This window comes from Cupressus sempervirens, chromosome 10 (assembly GCF_028749045.1).
Source record: "Cupressus sempervirens isolate cs-2001-9-10 chromosome 10, ASM2874904v1, whole genome shotgun sequence".
NCBI lineage: Eukaryota > Viridiplantae > Streptophyta > Pinopsida > Cupressales > Cupressaceae > Cupressus > Cupressus sempervirens.
Window position 1 is genome coordinate 727,050,101 of NC_143127.1, and position 13,899 is coordinate 727,063,999.

General features: G+C 33.5%; 1 protein-coding gene across 1 annotated transcript; it reads right to left on the minus strand.

Annotated features, from left to right (window-relative positions):
- Nucleotides 1-5,109: 5,109 nt before the first annotated feature.
- Nucleotides 5,110-6,000, minus strand: LOC149535887 (uncharacterized protein At1g66480-like). The gene has a single exon (XM_089805592.1). The coding sequence runs from the start codon at nt 5,979-5,981 to the stop codon at nt 5,454-5,456; it is 528 nt and encodes a 175-aa protein (XP_089661718.1). The 5' UTR covers nt 5,982-6,000; the 3' UTR covers nt 5,110-5,453.
- Between the last annotated feature and the right edge of the window lie 7,899 nt (nt 6,001-13,899).

Consider the following 13,899-nt stretch of genomic DNA (forward strand, 5'->3'; position numbering starts at 1 on the left):
ATGATATGTGGTTTCATTTATGTTATTGCATCATGGATTAGAGTTAGTATGATGATGTAGTTTATTTACACGGATGTATATTCTTTTAAGCCTTTCATACCTTGTGGCATGTACAACAGATGATTGAGAAATTAGGTATGTAATTACTAAAAGGACACTTGTATATTGTTTAAGTACGTTGGATGTATCATTATTATTTCATGAGGATGTGATGTTAGATGAAATCATTAATAGTTAGTTTAGATGTAATTCAACGTTAAGGGATCTTTAAGGAATGTAACTTGTTATGAGTGTAACCTATTATGTGTGTTTACTTTCACTTGTATTATTGCTATTGCTTCCGTTATTATGTATAAGTTGTAAATGGGTTTGCTATCACTGTAAAATAAAATAAAATAAAATGCTACTGAACTTAGTGAAACTTTAGGTTAATTCTTTGGATCCTTTGGTGGGGCATTATAGTTTTATTTGATCGAGTTTACTTGATGAAAATTTTATAACGTATTTTCTCTATGTGTCTGAGAATACACTAACATTCTAAGATTATGTTGTCTTGTCTTCAGTTGTCCCAATTTTTATTCAAAATGTTATATGATTTTCAATGAATATTAATATAGAGATGAATCACCACCATATCTATTTTCTTCGAGTCTTGTCTCCTTTCTTTTTTACTGGTTATCTTGAGGTTGTCTAAGCAAATCTTGTTCAATTTAATGCAACTAGAATATTTTGTATATCAATTCACTATTTCTTTTAATTCAATGAATTATGTAAATGATTCAGTGCTATGAGAGGGTTTCTACGCAGTAAGAAGGATATGCATAAGAATGAGTTTTAGGGAAGATTGTTGATAATATTGATTGTAATGCAATCAATTAGGTCAAAATAGTTGGATACACTTTGAATCCCAATGGATGAGGCCTTGATCAATTATATCAATTAGCATTTGAAGATATCATGAATAAGCAACAAATAAAATCTTAAAATCAAAATCAATTTAACTTTCAATGTATGAAGAGTATCATAGTTGGTCAATACTTGTTTGCATTCAATCTCTGTATTTTAGTTAGTTGTTGTTTCCCAAAATTTCCTATAAATTTGAGAAGAATTATGACCAAACATCTGCTATAAGGGATGATTATTGTAATAGGATGTCATTGAATGAATTAAATGTGAAGATAATATCAATTTTTGAATCTTTTAATCCCTCAACTGCACCCACCTTGGTTTTGCAAAGGCCAAAGAGTAGAAAATATTTATGATTTTGTTGAAGTTGGGTCTGGATATAAAGACCTCTTAGTTGAGTATAGGAAATGGCTAATCCTTAAACTAAATTGCTCTTCACTATCTTGGCATTAGGTATTTTTATACTTGGTAGTTTAAAAAATGAACAAAATGGTGACTCTACTTTGGACTTGTTCAACACATGCTTATGTGTGAAAAGTACTAAAAAAATTTGTCCTATATATATACCTATTTGTTAGTTTCTTTTAGTAATTGCTCATGGTTATATTGAACTTTTCTAGTGATAGACCTTGAGAACTTGAAAAAGAAGAATGTCTTGAGTACCACAAGTGCAAATTGACATATGCTCCCCCTCTAAAAGCTTCTTATCTATCAAGAAAGAGTTGTAGTCCTATGTTCTTTGTGATTGGTTTCTTTGTGTATCAAACCTCTTTCATATTATCTCATGATATTTTCTCTTAGTAAAGGCTATTTCATGTTATATTTCCCTAGAATAGGGTGACAACTTGGTCAAGGTTTTGAAACTAGTTCTTACTGACAAGTAATTTCCACAAATAGAAAACAAGAGAAAAAGTGCATGAGCTTATACAAGATCCAATCTAGAAGTACGATTGTTTACTGATTTACCTCAAGGTGGTAGGAAGAACTAGAACAACAAGAAAGTATATTTGAATCCTACTTGGAAACCAAGGCGTAGTGTATCAGTAAACTCTCAATACTAGCCTATGGTAGGTAGAGAATCTTCTTCATTAAGCTCTAAATTAGTAACCACAAGACTCTTAGGAGGGATTTTTAGTACCCCATTACAAGAAGAGCCAACCTATTTCGATAAAAATGTCTTTAATGAGAGATGCATTACATAGACCAGATGTGATAACTAAAATGAATCATAGGCTAGGATATAAGAATATTATGGAAGATCGTTTTAATCCCAAAATGACTCTATATGTAGAAACAAACCTTATAGATCTTGATGACCCACTGATTTAGAAGCAAATTCTACAGATCCAAAGGAAGTATACTGAGAAATAGGAGTTCTAAAGAAATGGGTTGCAAAAGAAGAAGCCAAACATGCTCATTTGGAAAAGGAGAGAGAGAAAGCCACCTTGAATGTATTATTCAGAGAGATAATTTTCTTAGAAGGATGGCTTCCTTAAAAGAGTAGAACAAAAACTTGGAAGAAAGGACTTCAGTTCTTCATGCTGATAATTTTGGATATATAGATAATTAAAGATCCAAGGTGTTCGAACAATAAAAACTCATAAGCCAGAGGAAAGAACCTATTATATCCCAAGTTGAACCTTATAAGCCCATTCAACTAGGTCAGGTAGAGTCTACTATGAAACCAATAGACAAAGGAAAACCCTAGATAAATGAACCTCAACCTATACCAAATAGATCTACAAACCCTCCTATTTCTAGTTTAGTTTTGGATCTAGAAAAGGCCAAAAAAGGAGAAAGAGCATCTAACAAAAGAGCTTGAGAAAGTTGAAAATGAAACTTAGGTTGTGGAAACTAAGAGGAAGATTCAATTCATTAAATCCAGTTCTACCTTAGCTTCATTGCCTGATTTATCCACCCAAGCCACAACCTCTATCCCCACCTATGGTCTAGTATTCTCTAGCCAAAATATGTCTTAATATGCCCCTACTTCATCATCTACCACTAGTACCCAAATAAAAAATAAATAGAATGGATACTTCCTTCAAGGGAGTCATCAATAGTTTCAAGGATATAATGTCAATAGTTATGGATTGCTTGAATAGGCTTGTGGAAAAGATTTGTTTGGATTAATCACAAACAAAAATAACAATTACATGAAAATATATGCAATATCAGAAAATAATAAATCACATAGAAGAGAACATAAGATAGAAAGATTTAATGTGATTCACCCAATCCCTTGGCTACATCCACCAATAGCAAGTCCAATATGATTATTACTCAATTATTACAATCCATAATCATCATATATTCTAAAATCCCTAACCCTAAGCAATTTTATACAATCTTTTTCTGCTTACAAAATTAGGGCTTGAATAAGTCAACCAATAGAAATGTAATAGTTGATGCCTTTTACAATAGTAATTCAATTTTTGCTTAGCAAGACCCCACAAGGGGTGCTAACCCTTGACCTGAAAACACCATAGTAATAATCTGGGGGGAAACTACATCAAAAAAACTAAGGAAATATGAACCTTTGAATCTGATTAGGCTTGACTTCAAAACAAGGTGGGTCAGGATGTCATAGATATACTAATTTTGGATCTAGATGGTGGTGATTCTCTAGGATAGGTTGATGGGCAAGTCAAGCACACAAGGTCAAGTATGAAGAAGTCCATTCTTGATCCTCCTTAGGATCTCCTAGATTTAAAGAGTAACATGTGTTAAATGACAACTCCCAAAGAGGACATGGTGACCAATGTGAAGGAGCTAGCTTGAGACTTGGTGATCTTTGCGGTGCACATTTTTGTTCTATTAGAATCTATATTTCTCATTGGTTGGGTCTATTTGGTTTCTTTCTTATTGGGTTTTTCTTTGGCGTTGTTAGTTTTTCCAACACTGATCTTTATTGGGGCATTAATGTAATATCTTTTGTATTGACTATATGGGGTTTTGCCCCCCACCTAAAATGTACCTTTTCTTTTTAATTGAAAATATTTATTTATTACAAAATAAAAGAAGCCAAATACCACATTCTATGTATCATTAATTTTGGCTATAATAAAATTATTGACATATAAAATTCATAAGAAAAGATTATTCTTAGTGAATCAACATTTATTTATTTAATAGTGGATCTAATTTCAATTAATATAAAATCAAGTACACTATTAATAGAAAAAGTAGAGGATCTAAAGACACCTCTCATAAGTAATACAGGGAGATCCTTGAGAGAAAAATACACACAAGGGAAGTTTATAACTAGAAATAGGGATAGAACTTAGAGATCTAGAAAATTATAACTAGTCATATAAGCAACAAGAGAAACACCAATAAGAAATAATGGTGGATATTTGTAATCCTACTTCCCCCATACATCAATATAGTTAGGGTTGATGTCAAGAAGATACCATCCTATATAAACAATAGCTTCATATTTATCTTTATCTTTATGCATACACATGATCTCCATCAACAACCTAGGGGACCCTTTCGTAGATTAGGGAAAGCCACATTCTCCACCAAAATTTTACTAGCCACTAATATTTCTAGTCGACAACCCAACCCTATCCCTTCTTGAACTCCAACTAGAGAAAGAGCATTTGTGTGGTAGTTTGGCAAAGTGTTTCCTCACAAAGCCACTGAGAACACTAGACTAGTGATATTTAGCTTGGGGTGATGAGGTACATGAATCCCAAGGAAAAGACATTCAACCGCATTGGTCATTATGAAGCAAGCCACAACTGTCAAAAGATGAATTGTCCATAGGAACTCTGAAAACTTTACAAGGGGTATTTCCCCAATGGTGTAGAAGCTTGTAGAAGAACTAAAGGAACAAAAAAATACACAAATCTAATCATACAAGTTTTGAAAATGAAGATAGCAACCTAAAGACTTAGCTTTACGAAAGAAAAGGCTCCAGGTTAGGAATGCTCATATGCTGAAAGTGAGAACCTAGAGATGAACATTGAAAAAGTATACACCAAACAATGTAGACAAAGTTAGGAACAATTAGAAACTAAATGTATTAAATTCAATCAAAAATAAAAATAAAACATATTATTTAGTTCAAACAATTTCATGGAATACATGACTCAAACTTAATCCATTCTTTGGTAAGAGGTGATCGCAACGTTGAGTGACTATACAACCACGAATTTAATACAAACACTTAATTTTTCTTTTAACTAAAAAGATATAAAAAATTACATTGGAAAATCTAAATAGGCAATGCCCACATACTCGAAAACCATTGGAATGAATGTAAATTTGAGACTTTATATCTTCCCATGAACTCATTGTACGTAACTAGAAGAAATCTTTTACAATTGGCGGTGCCGAAACATCATGTGCTTTATCTGACCAATCCTTTTAACAAGCGTGCTTTATTAACTCTCAACAAATTGGTTACAAAATTACATTTATGTAAACGACATGTTAACAGTAGGAGAGGAATCCCTATTCAGAAACATCTCGGCGTTTATGCAAGTTTCAGGTACGCTCCCTGGGGACAGTTTCCATCCCAAATTTTCTTCCTTTTCCTTTCATCGACCCATTTGCTGGGATTTCGCACTATTGAGGCATGAATTCAGGATTCTTTCCAAACACTCCTCCCTCTCACCCATCATTTCAATAAGCTCAGCTTTTGTTAACCGTACTTTAACACGAAAAACTTCATTATCCTCACTACTCTCAGAAATCTTTGTATCTGACAATGGTTCACAATTCATATGAGAAATATCAGAAATGGATCTGCGCGCTAAGAGCATACTTTCAAGCCTACACTTTGCATTAGTGGCTACATCAGAACTGACCCTTCTTGGCCGATTCTCCAACTTTGGCAATTCAACAAGAAAATAGAGCTTCTTAGGGTTGAGAGTGGCATATCCATCAAGAGGTTTTGCTTTAACTCCCATATGACGAACTGCTTCTGAATGCAAAATGGCATGGCCTGGATAATCTGCAAGGATGTCATTGACAATGAGGGGCCCCTTCAACTTCAACATTTGCCCATCTAACTTCATTATCTTAACACGCCCATGATGCCGTCTGGAAAAAACTGCGTTGCCCATCAAGTCCAATTTGTGAATCTAAATCTTAAAAGTGATTACATTTAATTTTTGTTGTGTTATTTGGGATTTATAGCCATATCCATACATAGCGACAATTTTGTGGTCCATTAGAAAAAAACGTGTTTATAAAGTAGGCGTGAGATGATTGTTAGCCTCGGTCAACAATGGGCAACAGTGATTCAAAAAAATTTTGCCAGGCTGTGTCTTTTACCAATACAGTGTTTTCCTGAGCCATGACTTTTCATTGGGCGGTATCATTATAATTTTGAGTAACAATTTGAAAGAGAAATAGAATACATACAATTTTTGTCAGGCCTCAATTTTTTGAACTACAAATGTTACATGAACTAAATATGCTTTTCAACGATTTTGAATAGCGACTATCAAGATATGCGATAAAATGACAAAGTGGACATGGTCCTTGATCATTTATAGGTGTATCTAAACTGAGGCCCGTCGTCATAGGCAATGTTCAACGAGTATAACATTATGTATAGTCAAAGGATCTATATAGGTTAGACGACGACTCTTTGAAGATCTAAGCGTTTGGGATGATGAACAACAAAATCACATTTTTTAAAGTGTTTATGTTAGGAAAATTGTTAAAATAGCTAAAATAAATAGGTTGCAATATATAACGATGTATAAACATTGGATGATGAAGCATACAAATATTATAGTAGTTTACAGATCTATAGAGGTAGTATAAAAACTCTATGGTGTTCTAGACACATTGAGATCATAAATAAATAAAGCATATTCCTAAATTAAAGAATAAATTGGAAATTTATTAGGAAATTTGATCTATTAAATTATAACAAAATTGATAAGTTGCATGGGGCCAGTTGAATTATGTCATTAATTTTAGTAGGTTCCAAAGACATTGTTACTCTATTATATTATTTTCATGCTATGAAGGCTTTATCATGAATGTAGACGCCTTCGAATAATAAAGTGTTCATCAATTCACAAGGTAAGACAAACTTGTTTATTTTCCAAATAGGTTTTCTTCTTTACTTTATCCGACTTAAATATCACTAAAATTAGTTGTTCTCAATATAAGTGAGAATTTAATCCACCAACCATTTCTATGAATATCAAGGTTTAGTCATAGTAAATAGTATATATCTAACACAATATAGCCTTTAAAAAAAAAAAAAACATTTAATGAGAGAATTAATTAAGAAAAATTGATTTCCAACAAACAATCAATACATAGTACATCTTTCTAGGATACCTCAAAATGATAGATTTCTTATATAGGAATATTAGGTGGATATTTTGTTTTAGAGAATAATCTCCCAATTTGATATGCACCCAAGCAATTCTCAAGGTCCAAATATATATTCTATGAGGGGCATCAGAGAAATTCACAAGGTTGAGATGCTCTCTCTCTCTCTCTCTCTCTCTCTCTCTCACACACACACACACACACACACACACACACACACACACACACACACACACACACTCACTCACTCACTCACACACACACACACACACACACACACACACACACACACACACACACACACACACACACACACACACAGAGTCATGGAAAACTATTGTAACACTCCTTTTACCATGAGTATGATTTTAAGATCATAATCCTACCAAAGTGGAGGGAAAATGTAAAACTAGTAATTATAATAACTCTGTTATAGTTCCAAAGATATTTTTAGGGCCTAAATTTATTGTGCTCTTTCATAGCTTATTAAAAGACTATTTATAGCCTTGTCACTACAATACTATCATTATATGCTCGTGTGATTGCTAGATCCCATCTAATGGATTTGTGAAGTTTAAAGTGATCTTTATTTGAAGCATTTCTAGCTAGACTTTGTTAGGATTATATCCTTGAGCTAGTAGCTACTCTATAAACATCATGTAATTAGTTAGATATAGAAATGAAATCTATGAAAAATATGTGAGTGTGATGTAAAAAGTCATTTCCTAAATAGGCATGTGAATATTTGTAGAGTTGAAAAGGGCTGAGAAAAATATCTCAACCTAGAGGAGGTGGAATACAAATGGGACTAAAAAACATCATCTTAGAGGAATTAATTTTTTGGAATGGATCTACATTATCCATCCAACTAATCAAAATAGTCACCTACAAAATATTATGTAAGAAGTAAATAGTAAGAACTATTTACTTAAACATTCCCCTTATATGAAAACTATGGAATACAATAATGAAATGAAAATAATTTAAGGATATATACTATATCAAAGTGATGTTAGGAAGCTACGTACAACTAAAATGTATATATCAATACCAAAAAGAAAGAGAAAAACTATCTGGGATTAAAGATCCTCTAAAAAATATTTTAAAAAATCTAAAAACTAATTGAAAAGAAATGAGCCAGGACTCCACAAGACACACAAAAGACTAATTGTTTCACTTCTACTATTGGTCAACTTTTCAATATAGTGAGGAGATGAAAAATATTTTGTAAATATAGTTGTGATCTTCTATTTCATATAAAAACACTTTAACAAAAATACACCATTGTACATGATTTTTCAAGGTATATGCACCAAGATGGTTTTCAAAAACATTAAAATTTTTGAACTTTTATATAACATGGTCATTTTATAAATGTGATCACCTTATGCTAAAAAAAATGTGATCTTTTTATTATGAAATAGAAGCATTGCCTCTAGCTCTCCATAACCCTGTCAGGTTATGGGGAGAGGGGAGAGAGAGAGAGAGAGAGAGAGAGAGAGAGAGAGAGTTCACATTCCTCTATGCATAATTTCACAACATTGTCACTTCTCTATCTAAAAAAATTGATTTTGAGTGTTTGTGTACTGAAGACCTTCTCACTACTTGAGGTATGAGTAGAGGGTGAAGATTCATCATCATCGTCATCATCAACATCATCATCATCTGACATAGGCTGACATGCATATCTTAATTCTTTCCTTTCTTGCTTTTCCCTTTGTCGCTCTTCAAGTCATTATCTGGAAAAAAATTTAAGGGTCCAAGAATCTCATTTCACTATTTTCCACTAACCAAGTGGTATTTATCTCTTAGTCTTGAGTAATTGGTTAATAATCTCATTCTTAATAGAATTCATAACCACATTCTCCATTTCTAGTTTTCTTCTCGATTGCTGAAATATTTTCTTCTCAACTAAACATTTTGTAACTAGTTTATATAAAGTTGTATTTTTCTCTTTGCCAATCCTTTAGGCATATGATTGAGCCTTTAGATCCACAAAAGAGTTAAAATTTAGGTCTAGTAAAGAATAGTATTAGATCCCAAATTTTAAAACTTCATCACCCAATAAATTTTCATGTTTAAAGGGAACCATTTGATGATTTTCATTTCCACCAAGAACTTATAAAGCAATTAGAATTTTAAGGAAGACATGCCCCTATTGGCATTATATTGTATTCATCATTAGTGACAACACTTACTCAATTTTGAATGATTACCAAGTTCATCAGTTAGTCTACAGTGTATACCAAGCATTCAGTGGCTACCTTGTAGGTTCATCACTTAAGTAGTTCATACCAAGCATTCCTGAAGCTACCAAGTGAGTGTGCAGTCAAGTAGTTCATACCAAGCATTCATGAAGCTACCTAGTGGGTGTGTAGCCCACTGATATCTACCGAGCATATAGTTTTCATTGAGCTTCATAGTGTTTACCAAGTGATATAAGTCTAGTGTTTATTGATTAATGAAAGTGTAGTGCTTACCAAGTGAAAGTAAGGTAAACAAAGGATTCAATTTTTACCGAGTGATACTATATCTGTCGAGTCTCCAATGGTTACCAAGTTCCAAGCTATGTTGTGTGATTAGTATGGACAAAGCCTCTACTTCTACCGAGTGCATGATGATGTCAATTAATATAGTGGATTCCAAGTATCAGAAGGTTACCAAGTCAGCTTGAAGAACCCAAGTTTTCTACTATTTGGCTGACTCAGTAATATTTTGTTCACTTGTGTTTTGGCCGACCTTGCAATTATAATTATTGGAATGTTATATATGTAAGGTATTATATCATTTACAATGTATGCATGAGAGTATCAAGATAGACATGTAATGTTTTTAGAAGAATGAAAGTGAATCAGCAGCAGAGCAGAGTATTCAACAAGGTCTGCAAGGAGTAGTAAAGATTCATCATTTAGAAGAGGTGATCTATACTTCAAGGATCTAATTAGCAATCAAGTTCTAAGTAGATCAATTGTCTCATCCACTAACCAAGTGGTATTTATCTCTTAGTCTTGAGTGATTGGTTAGTAGTCTCATTCTTAATAGAATTCATAACCACATTCTCCATTTCTAGTTTTCTTCTCGATTGCTGAAATATTTTCTTCTCAACGAAACATTTTGTAACTAGTTTATATACAATTGTATTTTTCTCTTTGCCAATCCTTTAGGCATATGATTGAGCCTTTAGATCCACAAAAGAGTTAAAATTTAGGTCTAGTAAAGAATAGTATTAGATCCCAAATTTTAAAACTCCATCACCCAATAAATTTTCATGTTTAAAGGGAACCATTTGATGATTTTCATTGCCACCAAGAACTTATAAAGTAATTAGAATTTTAAGGAAGACATGTCCCTGTTGGCATTATATTGTATTCATCATTAGTGACAAGACTTACTCAATTCTAAATGATTACCGAGTTCATCACTTAGTCTATAGTGTACACCAAGCATTCAGTGGTTACCTTTTAGGTTCATCACTTAAGTAGTTCATACCGAGCATTCCTGAAGCTACCGAGTGAGTGTGCAGTCAAGAAGTTCATACCGAGCATTCATGAAGCTATCGAGTGGGTGTGCAGCCCACCAATATCTCTGAGCATATAGTGTTCACTGAGCTTCATAGTCTTTACCAAGTGATGTAAGTCTAGTGTTTACTGAGTAATGAAAGTGTACTGCTTACCAAGTGAAAGCAAGGTAAACGAAGGATTCAATTTTGACCGAGTGATACTATATCTGCCGAGTCTCCAATGGTTACCAAGTGCCAAGATATGTTGTGTGATTAGTATGGACCAAGCCTCTACTTCTACCGAGTGCATGATGATGCAAATTAATATAGTGGATGCCAAGTATCAAAAGGTTACCAATTAGCTTGAAGAACCCGAGTTATATACTGTTTGGCCGACGTAGTAATATTTTTTTCACTTGTGTTTTGGCCGACCTTGCAATTATAATTATTGGAATGGTATATATGTAATGTATTATATCATTTACAATGTATGCATGAGAGTATCAAGATAGACATGTAATATTTTGAGAAGAATGAAAGTGAATCAGTACCAGAGCAGAGTATTCAACAAGGTCTACAAGGGGTAGTAAAGATTCATCAGTCAGAAGAGGTGATCTATACTTTGAGGATCTAATTAGCAATCAAGTTCTAAGTAGATCAACTATCTCATCCTAATAGGTGAATTAGTTTTGTAAATCCTTTAATAGGGTAGACTTAATAGTCTTTGTATAAATCTCCTAACAGAGTGCATACTTCATTGTATGTTTGTAAATCCTCTAACAAGGTGGACCTAGCATTCCTCTGTGCTCCTAATAGGGTAGATCACTAGAAGTGGTCAATGCAAGCCTTAGAAGGCTAACTTCATACTGCAGTAATGAAGTTTTGTGGGTATCATCCCCACCCCAGTTTTACTTTCTATTTGGAAGGTTTCAGGGTTACCAAATCACTGTGTACATGTGTTATAAATGTTTGATCTCTCATATATGCAGTAGATTAGATGAATGAATGGTGAATAGTATATATGGTTAAAGTATTAAATTATTTAAAAATTTTGAGGTTACTGATTCACCCCTCCCCTCTCAGTAACCTGTCATTTCTTGAATATTTCCAACAATTGGTATCAAAGCTTTTGTGGTTCTCAGGATAAAGTTTGACAACTTAAGCAAAGATCAAGGACAATGGAGATATTCAGACTTGACGAAGCTATTGAAAATGAAAAGCTAGATCTATAAATGACCATGGCTCAACTCAAAAAAATCAAAGGAGCATCTTTCTCAATCTCGAATGAGAAGGAAGGAACTTGCAAGATAAATGAATGACCATCAGTATGCTGAAGAAAATATTGAAGCCCTTTTACCATCAAGTAGTTTAGATGAAGCTAATGAGGCAATCAAGGAACTTCTAGCAAAGAATGACTCTCTGCAAGAAGAAGTAAGAAAGCTTAAAAGAGAATAAGAAATCCAATCAATCAGGCTATGTGAAGTTTTGGAACAGAGAAACAAGGCAAATGAACACTTAGAGATAAGAAATAATAAATCCCTTCAGCATGAAGATCTTATGGATCAAATATCTAATGCAAATGAAAAAATTATGAATCTAAAATTTGAAAATGAAAGCCTAATCAATGATTTAATCACTGAAAGACAAATACATGAAAGCTTACAAAGCGACTTAAGATTTGAAAGACAAATCAATGAAAGTTTGGAAAATGACTTAATCACTAAAAAGAAAGTCAATCAAAGGATAATGAAATCTCAAGAAGACATGACTCAATTAAATCAACAAAGTGAGCAGAATCTTCATAGACAAAAAGGTAAAGCTGGTCTTGGTTATAAGGAAGAAGGTGAAACCTCCAAACAAGGTGCCCAAAGGAATCAAAGACCTACTTGCAATCACTGTGGTAAGTTAGATCACACATCAAACAAGTGTTAGAGCAATGGAAAAGGTAAATTCAATGGTAAATGCTACAATTGTAGTCAACATGGTCATAAAGCTAATGAATGCAAGGAGAAACCAAAATTTGAAAGAAATTGTCACAAATGCAAGAAGCATGGTCACAAGGCAATCCAATGCAGATCTAAATGATTCAATCTAGTTGAACAACTTGTTAAAACAATATTTAGATGGGACTACAATACTTGGTGCAGATGTCATTATTATGGAGAATATGGACATATTTGTATAAACTATACAAGACATCACCTAAGGAAGAAGGACACTAATGTAAGATGCTATACATGCATAGAACTTGGTCATATAGCTAGAAACTACATGAACATAGAAGGAGTTGAAGATGAAAAGAAAGCTAAAACTGATAACATTTGGAAGTAGATGAGGCAACAGTAGATTCCTAAATCTACTGAACAAGATAGTTCAAATGATGGCAAAGTCACTCAAGAAGTGAGTGACTCCACCATCTCTAGTTAAGATCCATAAACAAAGATATGGAACTGCATTTTCTAGTGATATCTCAAGAAGTTCTAAAATGAAATAAAGTAAATGATCCAATTAGTATTTTAGATACAAAGGGTCACAATAAATCGGGTCATGCCAAGCAAGGTCAGTCACAAACTCAACCGAGCTAGGTCGGGAGTAACTAAAGTTTTGTTCAATCACTGAGTTGTAAGCACCTACCGAGCAAGTGAATGATAGCCTATCAAGCACTATGTCATCTCAGCTACCTTCATACCAAGCATTTATGGCAAAATTTTGGTCAAAAGGGCAGAATTTGATTTCATTTTTCACTGCGATTATAGAGCTAAGAAATTTCCAGCAATTCCAAAGCAAATTCCAAGTGATTTCAAGCAATTTTCAAGCGGGGAATTCGTTCAAAATTTTCTTACACCTACAAATTAGTGATGGAATCCAGAAGTAGCAATAGCACCAAGGAAAAAAGAGGTTCAAAAATGCTAGTTAAAGGTGTGGAGTGGAAGGCACCAAATTTCAAGCTAGTTCCAGCAATTGCAGAATCACTCGACCCCAATGGAGCTCAATCATAAACTCCATCAAAGGTACTTCTCATAAACAACATTCGTACACATTTCAAATTTTCTATTCAAAAGATTGGAAATCTAGAGATGGACAATGCCCTAGGAGAGATGAGTGTTGATAGCTCTTTGAAACCCAAGCATAAGCATCTAGAGACCAAAGGGTTAACCCATATCTCGCATATGCCAAGAAGTTTCCAA

Excerpts from the sequence above, each read along its gene's own strand:
- LOC149535887 (XM_089805592.1), bottom strand. The coding sequence starts at position 5,981 with ATGGGCAACGCAGTTTTTTCCAGACGGCATCATGGGCGTGTTAAGATA.